Source organism: Dioscorea cayenensis, chromosome 3, assembly GCF_009730915.1.
Source record: "Dioscorea cayenensis subsp. rotundata cultivar TDr96_F1 chromosome 3, TDr96_F1_v2_PseudoChromosome.rev07_lg8_w22 25.fasta, whole genome shotgun sequence".
NCBI lineage: Eukaryota > Viridiplantae > Streptophyta > Magnoliopsida > Dioscoreales > Dioscoreaceae > Dioscorea > Dioscorea cayenensis.
The window spans coordinates 4923163-4944719 of NC_052473.1; the positions used below are offsets into that span (position 1 = coordinate 4923163).

At 34.3% G+C, this 21557-nt stretch overlaps 1 protein-coding gene across 1 annotated transcript; it reads right to left on the minus strand.

The window, feature by feature from the left end:
* Positions 1-639: 639 nt before the first annotated feature.
* On the minus strand, positions 640-2883 carry LOC120283451 (trans-resveratrol di-O-methyltransferase-like). Its single transcript, XM_039290146.1, has 3 exons — positions 1943-2883; positions 823-912; positions 640-731 (listed from the first exon to the last, which is right to left on the minus strand). The coding sequence occupies exons 1-3, from the start codon at positions 2738-2740 to the stop codon at positions 729-731; spliced, it is 891 nt and encodes a 296-aa protein (XP_039146080.1). The 5' UTR covers positions 2741-2883; the 3' UTR covers positions 640-728.
* Between the last annotated feature and the right edge of the window lie 18674 nt (positions 2884-21557).

Consider the following 21557-nt stretch of genomic DNA (forward strand, 5'->3'; position numbering starts at 1 on the left):
ATTTAAGTTATAATGAATTCTTCTTAGTTGACTAACTTGACTTTGTAACCAGGTCTATAATGTGGACTTTGAGGTGAATATGTGCATAGTTAGGTGATAAATACAACATTCTCACTTCATTAATCATTAATTTATGCATCTTGATGTCAAATTTGGGATAATTTCAAACATGTTTTAAGTTTAAAGAATTTTTTTATATATATAAAAAGTAGATAGGCCACAATTTATTTAAGAAAAACAACAACAATTTAAAGATAAAATAAAATTAAAAAATAATGTTAACAAGAAAATTAAATTGAATGTATATTTTTTTCTTATTTTTTTCTTATTTTTTTTCAATTTAAAGGATAAGTCATTATTCACATTATTCACCATGTTTGAGGAGAAATCTAATCTCCCAACTTTGCTGTTGGAGTATATCAACATTGACTAATTTTTTTCTCAAAAACTAATTAAAAACCATTGTGGTATAACACAAATATAAAATCATATTGAATACAAACATAAGAACTTCATAAACAAAAATTAATAACAAACTTTACTAATGGAGTGAATGAGAAACATATAAGGTTTATGTGACCACAACAATAAAAGCATTATGAAACATAATCAAGGATAGACTTCAATGATGGAGTGAATACCTAATTCACCCACCATATTAAACTCTGAAAACCCTGCTTCATCAAATATTGCCTTCCACTCCATTTCATTTCTCTCTTTCCCAGGACTTACTGCCAACATATATGTATCAAAAAGATAATGTGTTTTGGTAGTATCATGATCATTTGAGTTAGATCGTACTATTGCATCAATGATAATTACCTTCCTCTTGTTTCCTTCACAAGAGAACGAGTTTTTACAATTTCTCAAGATCTTAACACAATCTTTGTCATTCCAGTCGTGTAAGACCCACTGTAATATAAAATTAATAGTATCAATTACATAACAAGAGTGAAATAATTAATCCTATCTTCTCTATACTTAGATAGTTCTGGTTTAATGAACTTAGAGACTTTTGGTTCAATGGCCAGTGGCCTTAACCATAATCACAAAAACTAATTTCATTAAAAAATGTAAAGGTTGACATCTAACTAAAATTTAATTTGACCATAATTCTTTCACTATGTTGTTAATTCACTATGTTGAATTGTTACAATTATTTTACTATATATTTATGCTTTTAAAATTAAAAAATAAAATATACTTTTTTATAATTATAATTATAAATATAATATATTTTTTCAGTCTAAGAATATGTTTACTTATATCATGATCTTCAAAATTCTTTAGCTCATTTATTTTAATTTCTCTAACTTATTTAAGTAATTTATACCAAAAAAAACTAATAGCATAAGAATAAAAAATTCACGAGTAAATTAGTATATTTGAATTAGCCATGATTGCATTGCCACCAAAACTCTTACAACACTTATGTACAAAATCTTTGTTTATAATATGAAATTTAAAATATGGCATATTCTGATTTGACTCTTTCAATATCCAAGCCTGATAATTATATAATAATCTCATGATTACATAGCATAAAATCAATTAAGCACAAATATTTATGATTGTACATGCATATACATGATTGTTTATATCATTGAAATGTTAATTTTTAAATCCATAACCATATTTAATTTATATAAATATTTTACAAACAATCACAATAACAAGCTAGTGATATATTTAATTAACTTTCAATATCTCACTTGAGAAAGAAATAAATTACCTAATCTCTTATTATAAGGACCTAGTTATTACAGATCATTTATACGGATCACATCACTTTTTGGATTCTATATAAATAAAATTATCCAATATCTATTCTTCAGCAATAGTATTCTTGTGGTATTTAGATCTTTACTAGCCCACTTTCTAATATATATATTAATAGAAGGCAAAACTAAAAAACAAAAAAAACACAATAAAAAAAACATACCTTGAGTAGAAAAGCATCTGCTTGAGGGATCTGAACAAACATATTACCCCTCACAAACTCAACCAATTCATTCTCCGGTTGCACATCCACCACATGATCGAGTTCAAGAACTGAGCACTTCATCTCCGGGTACGCTCCAACTATCACCGCCGCAGCAAGTCCAGTACCTCCACCCACATCCACCAGTGACCGGAGACCACCAAAGAGTGCATCACCCCAGTTCTTCACCATTTCTCCTATAAGCACTCTGTTATCACAAGCCATGCCTTCATTCAGCAAAGCATTGAACTCAGGCCTCTCACTTGCAAACTCAAACAAACCGTTCCCATCATGAGCCACATGAAACGGTGTCTCATTCTTATCATCATCATCACTAGCTTGGATCCATGTACTCATGGCAAGTCCAGCCATCCCCACATCCGAGCCTGTTACAAAAAGAACAAGAGGTGCTAAAGAGTTTGTGCTTCCTGCAGTGACGAGCAGTTTAGAGGTGGCAGTCAAGTCATAGTACACCTCCTCTTCATTGCTACCATCTGATTCATTTCCTTTAATGGAAAAGAAACCAGAGTTTACGAGAACACGCATGATGCGCCGGAGAAATGGAGCTCGAGTTGTGGCCATGGGTAGAGCTTGGACGAGCTCGGAGAGTGTCATGGGACCGCCGTGGTTGTGGATAGCGTCTGGCACGCCGAGCTCGATGGCGCACCTGAGACACATCGAGTCCATGAAGACGAGCATGTGTTTCCATACTTGTGTTCTTGCTTTGGAGAAATCATGAATTGGACTATCTGCCTCCATGGATGGATGATCAGTTGATCGCTGTTGACTGAAGATGGAGATTTGGATGTTGAGGACTATCAAGATATTGTCTAAATTGTTGGATAATGGATATATTATGTTATAATTAGCCTTCTTGGTTCTTTTATAGGCGATAACGCAAAATATCACCAAATAACAAATTGTTTTATATGCAAATTATTTTTTAAATTAAATTTCCCTTTTCAAATCAAGTAAATAAAAAAATATATTAAAATAATAGTTTTTTTTTTTTTTTTAACAAATGACAACAAGTACCACCCCACAAAAGAGTGTTAAGGGATAAACAGATATGGTGGTGCACTAATTATGGTAAATCCCACTACTTTGCAATTATGAAGGGTTGAGAATACGACTCCTCTCACAAAGACTCAATAAACAATAGGTGAAAAATACTCATTGAGTATTTCTAGAATATATTTGTATAGTACTACACAGTGCTGTGGCAGAAAGGATTCAACGTTGCACCTACCCATCACTCATAATGACTTCCACTAGGTTATTATTAAAATAATAATTTCATGTTATTATAATAAATCTTTGATAATCTGATTTTGTATATAAATATTTGTTTTTTAATGAATATAAGAATATTATTAAATAATAGTATTATCTTATATAAAATAATTTTAAAATAACACTATTAAACAGGTTTTGAAATAATTTCTGAGTTTGTACGCGGAAGGAATCTAAATGCTTTATGTGATATTTGACCAAGTTAATAAATTTTTAGAAGGTCATTAAACTATCATAAATGATGCTCCTCCATATTTATTTATTCTTTGACACTTTTTTATAGGGGTGGTGTTTGTCAATTTTTTGTATTTAAAAAAAAAAAACTTTTAAACATTGATGAATTAAATAGTATATCGTAAATGCAAAGCATTTAATTCTTTATAATTGATAAGAACATAAATGACAAATGAGTAAAAATAAATAAATTAAAAATAAAAAAAAATTGATTTAAAGTGGCCCACTGTATAATATCTTGTACGACGAGCAATCTCAGCCAGGGGTTTGTCCATTAGATAAGATCTTGGAGGACAGCATGTTCGTGATTGGTTGATTAATTTAATAATGTTTATTTATTTATTACTATTTTACCATATATATATATATATATATATATATTCATATGTTGTTCTTGTGAGTCTACTTCAACAACCTCTTCCGTGGTCAGGCAATAAGCTTTACTAGTGTTGGACTCTACTTGATCTCCGCGGAGCTCGTTAGTTCTAGTGAGATTCTAAGGTTGGGCTTACTCATTGAGCATTGACTATAGCTCCCTTGGGTTGGGCGGGTCGCCTGGTCTCTGAGAGCTTTGATTTTTTTATAAAACTTTTGCGTCACTTATATTTTTGATTCTTTAAACTATAAATAATAAAATTTTTATATCTAAAAATTTGTTGAAAGTAATTATGATATTTAAAATGCTTGTCTTGAATTTATAACACTTAGATATGGCATTTAATAATCTAATCATAGGTGAGATCAAATGCTTTTCAAGCAAATACTAAATCAGTTTTGTATAAAGGGAGTATGTGGTATACTTTGCCTTAGTAAGCCAATAATTGGAATTAAAAGATGCAACAGTTATTTCTTATAACTTATAAGCCCATATATTTTTCAAATAATTTGGAACAGACATTATTTTTTTTTTATAACCATCATGAAGATGAGGATGTGTTTCCCTACTTGTGTTCTCTTGCTTTCAAGAAATCATGGATTGAATAATCCATGTATAGATGATGAGTCGATCACTGTTGAATGAATATGGAAATTTTGGATGGTGAGGACTGAGGACTATCAAGATATTGTGTAAATTGTTCGATAATCGATATATATATATATATATATATATATTATAATAAGTTTTATTCTCTCTTATATATAGATGCATCACCTTATAAGACAAAATATCACCAATTTTATATTATATAAAAATTATTTTATAAGTTAAATTGATACATATTACCGGTTTAAAATTATAAAAAAATAATAATTAAATATGATTGAGAATTTAATGGTTGTATAAAGTGATATATTCATATTCTTAAAATAAAAAATAATATTATAATAAATCTTTGATGTATATAGATGTTTATTATTAATAATATTATTATCTTGGATTATATCCATTAAATATATTAAAATATTAAATGTAATTTACATAAACGAAATACAATTAATTTGTTATAAACGATAATAATATAATTAATTGAGAAACGCAAGGAGTGGGCCACTAGATTGGATCATCAAGTGCATGGCATGTTCATGATTGGTTGATTCATATTTAGATATGTTTGATTAATAGTAATGATATACCACAGTAATAAGGTCAAAAATATTATATGCATAGGAATGTTACAGTAATTTAATTTAATCATGTTTGATTTGGAGCATATATCACTAGTAATTTGTTGTTATAAAATTCGATTGGCCATCGTAATCAATTTGGTAAAATAACAAAATTCCCCAAAATACTATATAAACTAAAACAAAATCTATTAATCCGGATCACACACATTTTTATACGTAACACCTTATATATATATATATATATATATATATATATATATATATATATATATATATATATATATATATATATATTATGAGGGTGCATCTTCTACACACGTCTCTAGATTAAAATTCTACGGATGAAGATTCTCGGCCGTTGGATTTTCATCCAACCAATTGTATCATGTTTTGAAATAAAATTCATTTAAGTTATCTTTGTTTATGAACAATATCACAGTAAAAAATGGGGCCGCACAGTAATTTCATCTAAACCGTTCAATCTTAGTTCCACAATAATCTAATCAATCATAACTGTTAAATCTTATTTCTACTAGACCTAGAGCGGGAAATAAAAAAATTAAAAACAACACCCTAACTACCTGTTAGGAGAGCAAGTACACCCGGATGGGTATTGTTTGAACTATTGTTACTGTGCAAACTTTGTCTATCTCTCTCCTTCCGTTTCTCTCCCGTACTTTTTAATATATGGGGACGTTCATAGAGCGTCCCCAGAAGACTTGTCTTCATATATTATATAAAGTTTGATATATATATATATATATATATGCATGTATGTATGTACATACATATATATTTATGTACATACATACATATATATATCAGGCCGTTGAATTGTTGAATTTCAATCCAACAGCTGTCAAACATTTTGCCATGTGAAACAGTGCGCATGCACTGTATGTCAATACAATAGCTTCTATACTGTCAAACCTCTCGCCCAACAGTGTGCGAATGCACAGTATATCAAGACAATAGCTTCTATCATGTGGTAAACAAGTGAAGGTGGGATGTACAATGCTAGTAGGCAAAATTTTTTTTGGCAAGTCACTCAAGTTTCCTTTTGTTTCATTTCGGTTACTGAAATTTGATTTGTTTCCAATCGGTTATCGAATTTAATTGTGTTTCACCAACAAGTCACTGGCAAGTAACTGGATGCTTCTAGTTGACGTGGCGCACGGAAAATTTACACTTAGCTCATCTGTGACACCTCAGATGGCTGCCACATCACATTAGTCATCCACATCATATTTGGGTTGTCACGTCAGCGTCTCCTTCTTCATCACTTAGCCAGGACGATGGTACTCCGGTAGCGAGGAGATGAAGGGTAACGTGATCGATGCGAGGAGATAGGTAGATAGTGGGTTGATGGACATGGGAGTGGTGAGCGATACAACCGCCATGGCATGGTGGAGTTTCGTCAAAGCCCTAGCTCGGGTGTCATGGACTCTATAAATTTGAAATTGGAGCTTTTTTTTTCATTATTTAAGGGCATCTGCTACTGCTTGGTAGATGCAACTCCTTAATTTGGAAGCAATCAGATTAGTTCACAAACCTTAGTATTTGTATATATAGAAGTTTATCATAAGCTTCTTAGTTGTTGATTGTTTCCAATATTTGTGTATAATTGAGAGGCTAAAATTATTTCTGTACAATTGGAGTGTAATTTGGTTTTATTTGTGATTGTTTTGGTAGATTTGGTGTGAAGATAGTTCATAAGCCTTGATAGTATCTACGGTGTTTGTTGGAATGCCTGTGAGAGCCGTTTGGCTTGAATGGTTGCCTTGAATAGGGAGAGATGTTTCATACTTTTAGTGCTTCTTTTTTGGTGTTTTGTTTTTCTCTTATCATGTTATTAAACACTTTGATGTTTTATTTGAGATTTGCAAATAATCTATAATAATGCAATAGTTGGTACAAAGTGAACACAAATATAATCTTGCAGGTTCAAGGGTGCATCACACAACACATGTTTCATGTTATAACAATAACATATTTCTCTTTTGGTTCAAATGAACACAAATACAATTTTTTGAGAAATCACCACAATGCAAAGTATTCATCACACAACACATATTTCATGTTACAACAATAACATTTCTGCATGTAAGCGATTTTAAAGTTCAATCAATTGCTAATAGAAAACATTCAGTGTATAAGTTCACCCAAAAATACTTCATTTAAGTGAACATTCTATACATAATGTTGCCGTTTACATTTACTAATAGCACCAGACATTCAGTGTATTAAGTTCACTTGTCCAACAACACATACTCAACCTAAACATTTCCAAAATGACAAAAACTAAAAATGAACAAACTTGTCACATTACTCAACAACAATACAGAGTTTGTCAGCACTCAAGACTATTTCCCCTGAGTGACACCACCACCAGCAGGAACCCCAATCCCTGGGGGAAGCCACACCTTCCTCCTTTTGCCAACATTCACCTCCTTTGCATTCTCATTATGAATTTTCCCTTTCCCTCTACCTCCATGTTGGCCCAAATGTTCCCTTCCATGACCTGTGCTCAGCTGTCCCTCTCCCTCCTTTTGCCAACACCCCATTCTTCTAATGCCGAGTTTGTTCCTTTTCACCAAATTCCCACATGTGGGAATTATGCTTGCAGGAAAAACTTGATAAAGTGTGGAAATTACCTGCAACATAGAAAACAAATGAAAATAGTTGTAGGGTTGAGGAATTTGATATTGTAAAGTTAAATGGTTGTGTTCACTCGCTAAGTCGTGATGCTTGCCCTCACTATCAGGTGATTGTCGATGGAGAAGAAGAGGTTGGAGAAGAACTGTATCATAGTGAAACCTGTCGGCGTGCCCCTAACTCCAGAAAGGGTGATTGTTCTTTGCCGCAACTCTGGTGGTGATGCTTCCCTTCTCTCACGTTGTGGTGGAGCTTGCCCTCACTTGTCGGGTGGTCATCGATAGGGGAAAAAAGGATCGGGAAATGAGAAGAAGAATGGATGCGAAAGTGGTGATCGCTGGCGGCGACTTCTCATAATGGAAGATGAAGAGATATAGGGTTAGACTTCATTGGATTTTTTATGTGGAGGATTTAGGCTGATGTGGTGTCTCCAACACAACATGATGAGGTGTTACAGGCGAGTTGAGTGTAAATTTTTCGGGCGCCACGTCAACTAGAAGCATCCAGTTACTCGGCAGTGGCCTGCTGGTGAAACACAATTAAATTTGAGTGACCGATTGGAAACAAATCAAATGTCAGTAACCGAAATGAAACAAAAAGAAACTTGAGTGACCTGCCAAAAAATTTTGCCGATGGGCAGATGCATAGTCTTTGTGAATAGTCATATAGTGAATAGTGATAATGTACACCATTTTGATCTAAACCTTCAGATCGTGCTCATAATAGTAACTCAATGGATTTCAACCATCAAACTTGATTTCCACTAGCATCTTTACAGAAAATTTATAAAACCCCAATCAGCTACCCAACTACTCATTCTCATGCCAGTACATGATTTAGGAACTATTTCTGGCACTGTTTATCTATCCGTTTTCCTCTATCTCTTTCTATCTCAACGTCCATAGTTGACATATTTTGTATATATATGTATGCATATTTAGATTATATAAGCTCTTATATCTAAAAATATATACATTTATATACATTAAGAATTAATTTATAAGGGGAGAAGCATATTTGTTGAAAAAATATTATTAGATTATCATTATTAGGTAATCCACTCGTTAATTCAAGATACACACCTGTTTTTAGTGATAATTTGATTTCTGGGTTCTTTCATAATATTTTACAATATTATTAGTATTACAGACATCTTTAAATTATTTTAGAATATCACATTACCTGGAACAAAGTGTCCCCTTAATATAATGTCATATTTATTTATTTATTTTATAGCAGAAAATACTTCCAATGTCGAGACGGCCTATCAATCAAAAACTTTAAAATTTAACTTCAAAAAATTAAATATTGTAACATATTTTCAATATAAAAATATTATAAAAATGAATATTTTTGTTTCTGTGTGTTTATTGTACTTTCTATATTAAAAAGATATTTGAAAAATAAACGACATGGTTAAAAGTGATATAATTATTATGCACAAAATTTTTAAAACATATATAGATTATATTAGTGAAATTTTATGCGGAAAATCGAGTAAATGTAGACTGAGTTTTTTTTTCATAATTTTATTAATTTTATATTAAGAACCAAATTATTTTATAAAATGAGCATGTAAAATTAATTTTTCTGATTTTAGAAGTAAATAAAAAATTGTAATACACTGAAGTTTAAACATACATGAAGATAAATATATATTAACTCTATAGGTTAAGAGAAGAATGAATACGTCCGTATCTTATTTGGATTCATTCTTTTTTGATTTGATGTCCCATGAATGAATGAATAAAGTAGGACATTGTCAGGCAATTATTACCTCTAGTCACTAATCAACATAAAGTAGATACATTGTCAACAATTATTGCCTGTACAGACCGATATATAATAGATTTTTATTGGTGTCATTTTTAGTATGGCTCCTCCAAAGATCTAAGTATGGTTTTTGATCCATCTATTTTAATTTCTCTCTTTTAACTCCATGTGCCATTTTAATTAGAAAATCTTGGTGAAAAAATAAACAGTCATTTCTTTCACAATTTGTGGTGGTTGATGTGAAATATTTTAATGTTGGTATGACATATTTTATGCTTTAAAATGTATTAAAGGATATAAAAAGACCGTAATATTATTTGCATTCATATATTTTACGATATCAAATATGTCACAAACCCTTGAACATCTTTTCTTCTTCGCCTTTTATTCCTACATCTCCAAGGGCAAGGGCCCCTAGCGTTATTCTCCAATGATGCTTCTCCAAAGGCCCTTCTTCTCAGTCTATAATGGCTTCTCCTTTTTCTTTTTTCTCTCTCTATGCAGTGAGCGATTGGAGGGTTGGCGGTGGTGCTACGACAAAGGAGGATGTCCTTCAGTGGACGATGATGCTTTTGGTGTTGATGGTGGAGATCATAAAGAGGGTGGAGTCCAATGAGAAGCATTGGCCCCTTCAAAGAACTGTCATTTCTTCCACTTGTGTCTTCCACATGAGTGCTATTGCTTAAAATGGGTATTGATTGTAGATTTTAACAAAATATTGATGATAAACGGTTCTAATTTAGTTGGGATAGTTCTATTATCAATAAATCTCCCTGCGAGCACAATATGGCCTTCAATTCTCCTATGCTGAATGACCAGTGCTCTGTATCTCCTTGTCTCCTTGTTGCTTTTCCAAAACCCTAGATTTCGAATCCCTGCATCGAGGTCTTTTCTACGAGGATATGGATTATTTAGGGTTTTCTACTTGTCTTCTTTATCTTTATCAATCTCTGAGTTTGAGGAGCGGTGAGTTTACTATTTCGCAAGAAGAGGGTCGAAGGTCATCATTCGTAAATGTTGTGCTAAGTCACTTATGACTACATCATCTTCATCTTAGATGGTTCTGCATGAAGTCACTGATCATGATTTATTAATTTATTATATCATCTATTAAAACTATGCCCTTTGATATGTTTTAAAACATAAAATATGCCACATCAATATTAAAATATTCCACATCAACCACCACGGTGAAAGAAATGGCTGTCAACTTCTGGATTGAGATTTCCAAATTAAAATAGTATAGGGAGTCAAATACAAATTGAAGTAAAGGGACCAAAAAGACATACTTGTATATCTAGTGGGACCATATAGAGAATTAGACTTTTTTTATTTAAACTTACTCATCTATTTCCGAATTAAAATAGCATAGGGAGTTAGATACAAATTGAAGTAAAGGGACCAAAAAGACATACTTGTATATCTAAAGGGACCATATATCATCATCATCTAGCCGATCTCAATAAGCTTCGAAGAGGCTAATCATCTTACCCAAGCACTAATAGTATCATCATCATAATCATCATCATCATCATCATCTGGCCGATCTCAGCAAGCTTCTAAGAGGCTAAGCATCTTACCCAAGCCCTAGTAGACTAACAGGTGTTGGGCGATCACACTGATGCTCACATAGTGCTAATGAGCTAATTGAGGTTCATGGAAAGCCTCCTCACTCAATATCAACTAGCTCCCTTGGGGTTAGGTGGGCTTGCCTTGATCTAGGGTGCTATGTGGGGGCTCACCAAGGTCTAGTCGGGCTAGCCCAACCATATGCATATAAGGGCTCGTTGGAGCTGGCTCAAGCTTGACTAACTATGACAAGGTCAGGCTAAGGTTATTATTTTTACTAAATAATATGTGACACGATTTGGTTTATCCATGCCTGTTCTTGTATAGATAGATTCATGAGGATGTGCCTCATATATAGAAATTTTGGTGTTACTTTTAAAAAATTTTATTTTGCAATCAAGATATGTTTTATATGATCTTATAAAAGTACATTTATTTCATTGTTGTCTAACATTTAACAATTGATAATATTTTTTTTATGTTACTTATGTTTGAACATAACCTACAATTTGCAAATTCTCATTTATAAATTAAAGGTTATTATATAACATGGCTAGATTACATTGTTTATCATATAACTATATTTTATTCAAGGCTGATATATAATTTTTGATAGGGGTTAACACAAGCATACGCGCCAATCAAGTAGTAAAGTGTGCGTAAAAGCAGAGTATCCATCCACAAGGAAGATTGAGAGTACTAGTATTAATCCTAATCCCGTAAACTAGCATAACCAAAGTTGTAATGTGTGCAAACAAACTAAATAGAATAGAAAATAAGAATACAAAAATAAAATCGATCGAATAGAAAAGGGAAACAGGGATGCTTGGTCATAGAATCCCTCTAGGGTTTTATAAGTCTATGATAAAGGTTGTAAGTTAGCAATCCTATTTGAACCGAGAGAATTTCTAAAATATACTAAACTCCTCTTGCAAGGATAGTAACTAATCCAGTACAGTGATGATGCAGATACCCCATGATTGCATTGCATTGTATGAAATCGGATGAGTGTACAATGTTGATATATTTCATATCAATTTGTACACTTAATTGGCATGTATTAGAACTATATTGTGGAATTCGATGCTAAATATAGTGTGTTGTGCATTAACAGGCTTAGTGTAGTGCTTAAAGATGAGAAAGAGCCAAAAGAATCATTTCAGACCTTAAACGATGAAGTTGGAACTCGATCTCTAGACATTATTAGAATAAAGACAAGACAAACTGGGTGGCTTACGAGTAGCTTATGATCATCCTTATGGCCATAAGTCAATTCCAGAAGACCTTGCAAGTATGCTTATGCCCATAAGGTGGGTTCAAAGCTAATTTAGAGGACCTTACAAGTAATCTTACGCCCGTAAGGACTATCCAGAGGAGCTTACAACCACAACATACGCCCATAAGAACGGTCGCTAGGACCAAAGCAGTGAAATTTACGGTCCAACGCTTACGGCCGTAAGCTGGATTGTAACATAAACAGAGACCCTATGGATGGGGCATACGATCGTAAGTTGTCCCGTAAGGCTCGTAATCATCTTCTCCAGATACCTTACGGCCTAGCCTTTATGCCCCTAAGCAGCCCATAAGCAGTCAGGTATAAATAGAACTTATGAAGATTTTTAGGGCATCTTCTATTATATTCTTCTATTCTTTGGGGGACAATTCTTGGAGGTGAGGGTGAGGAAGAAAAGAGACGAATCTCCATCACTTATGGAGAGATTTGGAGAGGGATTTAGATCTACATTCAAGAGGATTGAAGATCGTAGGTGTCAAGCTCATCTTGGCGGCATACGTTGAAGCTTCTCCGGTGATTCTTCATCCTAGGGATTAAAAAAGGGGTTTTCATGGCTTTCATGCTTTCCTCCATTATTTGTATCTTGAATGCTTGACCTCCATTAATGGAGGCCTAATTTGTAGATATTTGGGTATAGTGGAACTCTAGGGTTTATTTTCTTTACTTTGGTTGTTGGATCTTTGATGCTTAATTTATTTCTTATTTGCAATCATATCTATTTGAGTCTAATTGTGTGATTCAATGCTTTATTGCTAATGAGGCAAAAGCCCTAGCAATCATACTTAGTATTACTACATGTTGAGAAGAAATTTTCACCTAGCATAGACTTACCGTAATTTGAGAGGATAGTGGGTACACTTCTGGTTAGGGTGTGTAGGAGACTTTGTCTCCCACAATCCTTCCAAGTGGATTGATGATAATTCATGTGTTTTTTACAATCATGTGGAGCGGATTTTAGGAGAAATCACATCTCTGCTCTGTATTCGGATTGGGGGTAATCTCTCTCTAAGAGGAATATCATAAAGCATATCGTACAAGAAAACTAGGACTTTCACCTCGATAGTATTCAAGACATTAAAAACACACAATTGGATTAAAATAATATGGATTGCAATTTAAGAAATAATTAAAACATAAAGATCCATAACCAATGTCAAAATACAATAAACGCTAGAGTTCTACCCCCAAACATCTACAAAAATAGCCCTCCATTAATGGAGGGCAACAAACTAGCCTAAATGAAATAAAATACATGAAGAGAATAATAAAACTTCCTCGAAGCTCACAATCTCCTTGTATAAATGAAGTCCTTTGAAGATTCCCCGATATCACCGATGAGATCTCTCCGAAATGACTCCCTTGAAGATATGAACCTTCGTCTAATCTCTCCCTTTTTCTTTCTTCCCTTAGACAATATATACAATGGAAGCCCCCAAATCACTGCCCAAAAGGTGGCCAAAGAGTAGAGAAGAATATCCCCAAAAAGCCCTGATTTTTGGTCTTTTATAACTCATAAATCGGGGGTTCTTACGGCCATAAAAGGTCTTTACGACCTGATGCTTACAGCCTTAATAGTACCCATAAGCTCGCAATCTGTTTGTAGCCTACGGGTATTATGGTACCCATAATTGTGCCCTTAAGTCTCTCGGGTTGGGTGTTAAGCCGGTAATAGCTCACGTAACAGTGCATGTAATAGTGATTTGCTACAGTACATAAATAGTACACTACTACAAACTTGCTCATAATAGCACCCGTAAGCCGACCGTAAGTTACTCTAAAAACTTTGTCTTTCTTCCAAAATTGGTTCAAATAACCTCAAACTTGTTTCTCTTGATCTATATATCCTCATTCTAGAATGAATATGAAATAGAAGTGAATTAAACACCAAATTAAATCATATATTCAATAATTACATGCAAAGTGCTATAAATAATAATAATAATCAAATACATTCATTCAAACATTTAACAATTTCTTGTAGCAATACAATTTGTGATGTCCTATTTTGAGACTACAAATAATGAAAATAAAAGACAAAATATAAAAATAGAAGAATGAGTTGGAGGTGAGTAAAAAACTTGATTCTCTTGATGGAGTCAAAATCGCTCGAAAGGTCCTTTATATCCACCCTCACGTGCCTACATTCAAGTGGGCGATAGGGTGATGGTGAAAGCGGGATGATGAACAGTCTTATGCTTCCTTCTTCTTCTTAAAAAAATTACGAAATGGGCATGCTTATAACCATGTTGAGCCAATGTAGATTATAGGTTTTTGCTTGTTTGATATGGAAAATGTTGCACACCCATGGTCTTTACCCCTGGTCATGCTTCCCTAACGCGCGGTCTGAGCATGAGCGTGATTTAGCCCGTGCTCTTAGGAAATGGGTATTTTCCCTCATTCATGTAAATTTGCATGGCTATAAGCATAGCATGCTTTACCTATGCTTAGCTTAGGAAATTCACCAGTTCTTTGTTCTACCCTATTCACAATTGTTTTGAGTGCGGTATGTGCTCCAAACATCAAAATATAATCATTAAATACTTAAAATGTGATTGTACACTAAGTAAATGATGTGAAAATGAAACTAGCACCAGCAAAGCATGAAAGCTCAAGAATAAATAAAAAATAGTAAAATAATAAATATGAACAAAAAAAAACTGCAGCTTGGGTTGTCTCTAAAGAAGTGCTTATTTGACGTCACTAGCTTGATGTACCTATGCACGCATCAAGAGGGCTTAAGCAACTGGAGCTTTTCCCCTCCCGCCTCATATGGAGCATTGTTAATTATATAGGGTTTTAGATAATGACTGTTTACCTTGAATGTTACTTTGCTTAAATGTGTTACTTTTATGGCCCCGTGAGGAAAGAGTTGAGTCACTACAAATGGGCTAGACCATCTAGACTTGACTTTCCCAGGGAAAAATCTGAGTCTAGAATTGTTTATCCTTCTTGAGATGAGTATTATGAAATCGCTTACTGTGCTTCTTATATAAGTTAGAGTTCTACTACTCGTTTCACTGGTATTCCTTAAGCTCATTTAGTTGAACTTACATTTTCGGCTTGCTTCTGCTAGATCAAAGTTCAAGATCTTGGTTGCCCAATATGCTTGATGCTCCAATTCAATTGGTAAATGGCATGCCTTACCATAAACCAAATGGTAGGGAATGTAACCTGCAGATGACTTGCAAGCTATCCTAAAAGCCCAAAGTGCATCATTTAACAATTCCAAGTAATATCTCATATTCTGTTAGATAGAATTTTCCAAATTCCTTTTTAGTTCTTTGTTGGTTACCTTCACTTGCCTACTTGTTTGGGGGTGGTAGGTGGATGTGGTACTTTTGTAGATGACCCCGTATTTGTTTATTATCCATTCGAATTGTGTGTTACAAAAATGGGTACCCTAATGGCTTATGATTGCCCTCAGGGCCCATAACAGAGAAAACAATTTCTTTAAGAATCTCACTACAACTCAAGCGTCGTTCATAGGCAAAGCTTGAGTTTCTACACATTTTGATACATAATCCATGGTTTGCCAGCATGTATTTGTTGCCATGGTCCCATGTAATCAATCCCCTGAACTTCAAACACCTTGTATTGTTGAATAGGATTTTGCAACATTTTATGACATCTAGATTAATTTCCTTCCCATTGGCATTAATCACAAGAATTTATAAAGCTCCGAGTGTCATGAAACATTGATGGCCAAAAGAATCCCGAGGTAAGACTTTTCCCATAATTGTGTTATCACTAAAGTGCCCCCTTATTGCCCTAGAATGGCAATGTCACGAAATCTCTCAACCCTCCAAATGTGATGCACATCTCTGCATGACTTGGTCTACACAAACCTTGAATAAGAATGGATACTCCCAAACATGATGCATCACATCGGAGAGAAACTTTTTCCTTTATTGGTGTGAGAATTTTGTTAGGATGATGCAACCCGCGAAGTAATTAGCGAAATCTTCAAGCCACGGCATATATTTCTTTAGTACACTTGTACCTTGCATTGAATACAAATGCCTCTCGACAAAGTAACTTTGATCTCCTTTCCTCCTAATTCCTCTTTACTGGGGTTCTTCAAATGGGAAAGATGGCCGACATTGATATCTTCAAATCCTCTTATTTCCCTAATTTTTAAATTGAATTCATACAACAATAACACCCACCATGTTAGTTGAGGTTTAGCATATGATTTATTTAAAAGATATCTCAAAAAAACATCATGATCAATGTAAACCACGACTATAGACAACAAACGATAAGGGTGAAATTGTCAAAAGCATAAACCACTGTTGAGAGTTCTTTTTTCGTTATTGTATAATTCTCTTGAGTAATTGTTAACATTTTGCTTGCATAGTAAATGGGCTGAAACTATTTATCCCTCATTGCCCTAACACAATACCCACGGCATGATCACTAGCATCACATGAGTTCAAATGGCAAACTCCAATCTAGTACTACCATAATGGGGGCACAAACCAAACAATCCTTGTAAAAGTGAGAATAGGTGTCCTTCTCCAATAACTTGGTCAACGACCTTATAATTTTTGAAAAACCCTTAATAAACCATTAATGAAACCCAATGTGCCCTAAAAAGCTCCAGATAGCTTTCACTAAAACAAGAGGATACAATTCCTCTATTGATTCAATCTTAGCCTTATCTACCTCAATTACTAACTTGGAGATTTTATGAACTAAAACTATTTCTTCAAGAAAGATAAAGTGACATTTCTCCCAACTTAAAACCAAATTAGTCTCATCAAAATGTATAAGGATGTTTTCCAAATTTAGGAAATAAGAATTAAAAGAATCCCCGAAAACAAAAAATTTGTCCATGAAGACCTCCATAATATCTTCAATGAAATCATCAAAAATGGACATCATGCATCTGTAAAATGTAGTCTGGGCATTGCATAGCCCACAAGGCATCTAACACACCCCTTGCGCGTGTGTTCCGCAAGTGCACAGGTTGTCGAAGTAATAAAGTATCCAATGGGTGGGTAGTCGAATCTACAGGGAATAGATGTCTAGAAACAAGAAGTATTGCTACTTAGCTATAGTGAAAATCAATTGTTGATCATGGTTCAAAATATTAATGAAAATAAAATGAGAATAAAAGAGAGTAAGCAAGAGTAATCGGAAGAGGTAATAAATGGTAAAGTGGAGAACTCGGACAATGCTCACCTAAGGAATATTGTTTCAAGTGCAAGACTAAAATTATGCTTCCCTAATCAAAGTTTAATGAGGCGTGAAAATCTAAAGACACACGGTCCCAAACCTAAGGTCAACAGTGACTAGCCCTCTACACTATGCCCTGGTGGAAAGGGATACTCTCAACACCTCACACTGTGTGGGACTTCTTGAGGTTCTAGGGACTCCAAGTGATAAAACCTATTCCCTAATTTAGATCAAACCCTTTGGTCCAGGCGAAAGATCTCTAATCACAATTAAGCTCTAGCACAAAGCATATCTCAACACTTCACTCTGTCGCTCAAGCAACTAAGCCTCAGTGGAGAAGGTCTCCTAGCACTTCACTCTATCATGATCGCAAAACACTCTTGGAACATGGAGGTAGGATAAATCATATTGGAGGGAAAACATAGACGTTCCACTACCTCTCGACTTACCCTCTCAACCCTCTTCAATCTTGCTAAGTCTAACCCTAATGAAGTTGTCACTCATTCACAAGGTTACCTAGATGGATTCTCAACCCTAGTGTCAATTTAAAGGAAAATCAAACCAATAAGTATACAAGATTGAAACTCAATTAGAACATCAATTAAAGGGAACATAACAGAAGTTAATGAAACAAAATCATCTTAGGGTTTACAAATCCAAGTACCCGCTAAGGGTTTAACCCTCCATGGAGCAATACAAAATCAAAGATGAAATCAAAAGTGAATGGAAAAACTACATAAAGATAACCCTTTTGCTTTCCGTGGTGATGGTCTTGAAGAGCCACTTCCACTTTTTCAAAGACTCCTCCGTCGAGCCTAGGGCATGCCTCGTCGAATCAATGCCGTCAAAAACTCCCCTAATAACTCTCCTCTGAAGGAAATCGATGTTAAATGCCGTAAAAATGCTCCAAAATCCCAGCAAAAACCTCTCCAAGCACTAGCCGCGCTCTCTCCAAAAGATAGGAAAAAGATAGGAAAGGAATCCCCAAAACGATACTTCAAAGTAGTATTTAAAAGGCTGAAATTTGGATTTCATACTCCCCTGTCGAAATTTCATACGAGCGTGTGAAGTTCAAGGCTTTTCATTTTATGCACGTTGTGAACAATAACTACTATAGTACTTTGCTATAGTAAATTGGTACAATAAACTGCTATAGTACTCCCAAAATCTTCTTCCTACATTGAGGCAACATGGTTGGGCACACATCCATGCAGTAGATCATGTCACATCTTCTCTTTCCAACATGTTGACGAAGCTCTTGAAACTACTACACAAGTTGGAGCATGTGTGTATGACTGCCTTTGTGCCCCTCCAATTTGTAGGTTCGCTTGCACACTCTTGGAGGTTGGCACACACCCATATGCGTGTAATCACAACTTGTTCCTTGATCCTTGTTCAATGTTAGAGATTTTTCAAAAAATCATGTTCATGATTCAGTTTTGCTTCCTTTCTTCACAACTTGTGTCCACAACCCTGAATACACAAAAGAACACAAATACACATGAATGAGCCATAAACTGATAAAAGTAATGCTAAATGTAAGAAAAGTATACTTAATATGCAATAGGGATTTGTAGATATAAGGGTAAGTGAAATTATTCTCCTAGCCTTCAGGCGCAATAGGGATTTGTAGATATCTCAACGTCCCGTCTAAGAAGCAATAATACATACGTCCGAATAGAAACTCTAACATTTGATTGATGAAAGACAATGAGAAACGGACTTGCGCATGGCTTCATTGAGCTTCCAATAATCTATACACACACATCGCTAATAATTGTTTTGGTTGGGATCAACTCATTTCAGGTATCCTGAACCACAGTTATCCCACCACTCTTTGGCACCACTTGAATAAGGCTCAACTACATACTGTCTGAGATAAGGTAAATTACTCCCGTATCTAACTTCTTGACTTTAGCCTTTACCACTTCCTACATGTTTGGGTTTAATCTTCTTTGCGGTTAGACTTTTGGCTTGACATCGTCTTCCATGAGAATTTTGTGAGTGTGAAACAACAGGGCTAATTCCTCGTATATTGGTAATTTTCCATGCAATGGCCTTATTGTGTTGCTTAAGCATTTCCAACAACTTATCTTTCTGACTTTTATCAAGGTTGGAAGCAATAATCATCTGTAGTCTTAAATCACTCTCTAGGAAAGCATACTCTAGGTGACTCGGGAGCGTTTTCAACTCTAACTTAGGCGGCTCTTCACTCAAAGGTTTCAATCCGGCCTAGCTACTAAAAGAAGAATCCTCACTTATTTCTTAATTGATTAATAACTCCTCTATAGTCTAATCTTCTAACTCACGCAACAATTCCTGAATTAATTCATCCTGCATTTCCTAGTCGATCTTTCCAGAATTTGATTCTTGTCCCATGCTAATACTTCTTCCCATTGAAACTAACATTATTTTTGCCAATCCTAGAACATGCTCATGAATTGTGGGAGGTTCGATCCTAATCCGACTGGTAGAAGTTTGCATACAAATCACTGATTTCTCTTGAAAATTGTATATCACATCCTATAAATTTAACTCCTCAGCTCTTGTAAACTCCACAATATTCGATTCATTGACATGAGTAAAATGTGTAAGTAAATCCTAAAAACTTGGTTCCCATTGTTGTTGAATTGTGTAATGCTGAGTATGGTTCACCCAATATGGAGATGATGTTTTGCGATAAGGGGATATAAAAAACCTTTCCATAATTATAAATCCCTGGACAAAAGATTGAAAACAAGATTTAGATGTCAAAATAAAATAAAATTGAACAATAACATACACACACACACACATACAAATGTTAAAAAGAAAATACATATGGTCATATTAAAAGATTGCTAATGTCCCTAGAATGCCAATCCCCAGCAATAGTGCTATAAACTTGATACGCCTTTGTATATACACCACAAGTGCAAGTGTCATATAAAGTAGTAAAATATACCCAAAAATCAGGTAGTCAAATCCATAGAGATTAGCTCTCCAAGTACTAAATGCTCTAGTGTTATCTAACTGATGAATTGGGTAATGATACTAAGTCTAACTGAAAAATATAAAGGAAATGGTGAAGACTTGAAATGGCAAACTAGGTATCGATTAGGAGATGAGTCGGTACCTTGGACTAAATCCCCTCAAGACATCTAAGTAATTGATCTACTATATTGGCTTTTGTTTGAATGTTCTTAGACTATGAAGATTCTTAAATTAGTTGATTCCTTTGATCTAGGCAGTCAACCCTAATCCCATACGATAATAGATCATTGCCATATGATTGTATTAATTGCTCTATAAATCTCCCTATTAGGTTTAACCCTAATCTAAAGAGGTTGGCACCATACACTTTATGTCTAAGCGTGCACTCAACGCCTATCTCCTATGTATGATCTAACATGATTGATTTCTTACCTAATCATATCAATCAAATATGTAATTGGGAAATCTCTCACTAGCAATTATAAACATGAAGAAACATAGAAGATTCACAAGAAAAATTCAACTAGCCAATCTATCAAAAAAATCAATTATAAATAGTCTTGAGGTTCATGCCCCAAAGTATCAAATGACGGTTTAGCCTCTCATGTTAAAGAGTAGCCAATTACAATCCAAAACTAAAAACAAGAGTGAATTCATAGTAAAACTCCCTCAAACTTCTATTAATCGATGTGATGGAAGCTCTAGGTTGGAGAAGACCAAGCCGTCAATATTGATGTCCAAGGACCACAAGAACGTCATCAATCCCTCCTTGAATGGTTATCTTTGATTTCCTCTATAAACCATAGGCGTCACCTTGATACCCCACCAAAAAGTCCCTTTGAAACATAACTTTCAGCATTTACCTACATAAATAAATAGTATACAAGTGTATTTATGATGTGTTTTGGCCCGTGCACTTTACTAGCAAAACCCAAGACTCAAATCATTAGAAAATATAGTTTCTAATGATCAGTATAGCCTAGAGCACACCCGTCCTTAATAAAGCATGACTATGCAAGGAGCGATAGAGCCATGTTT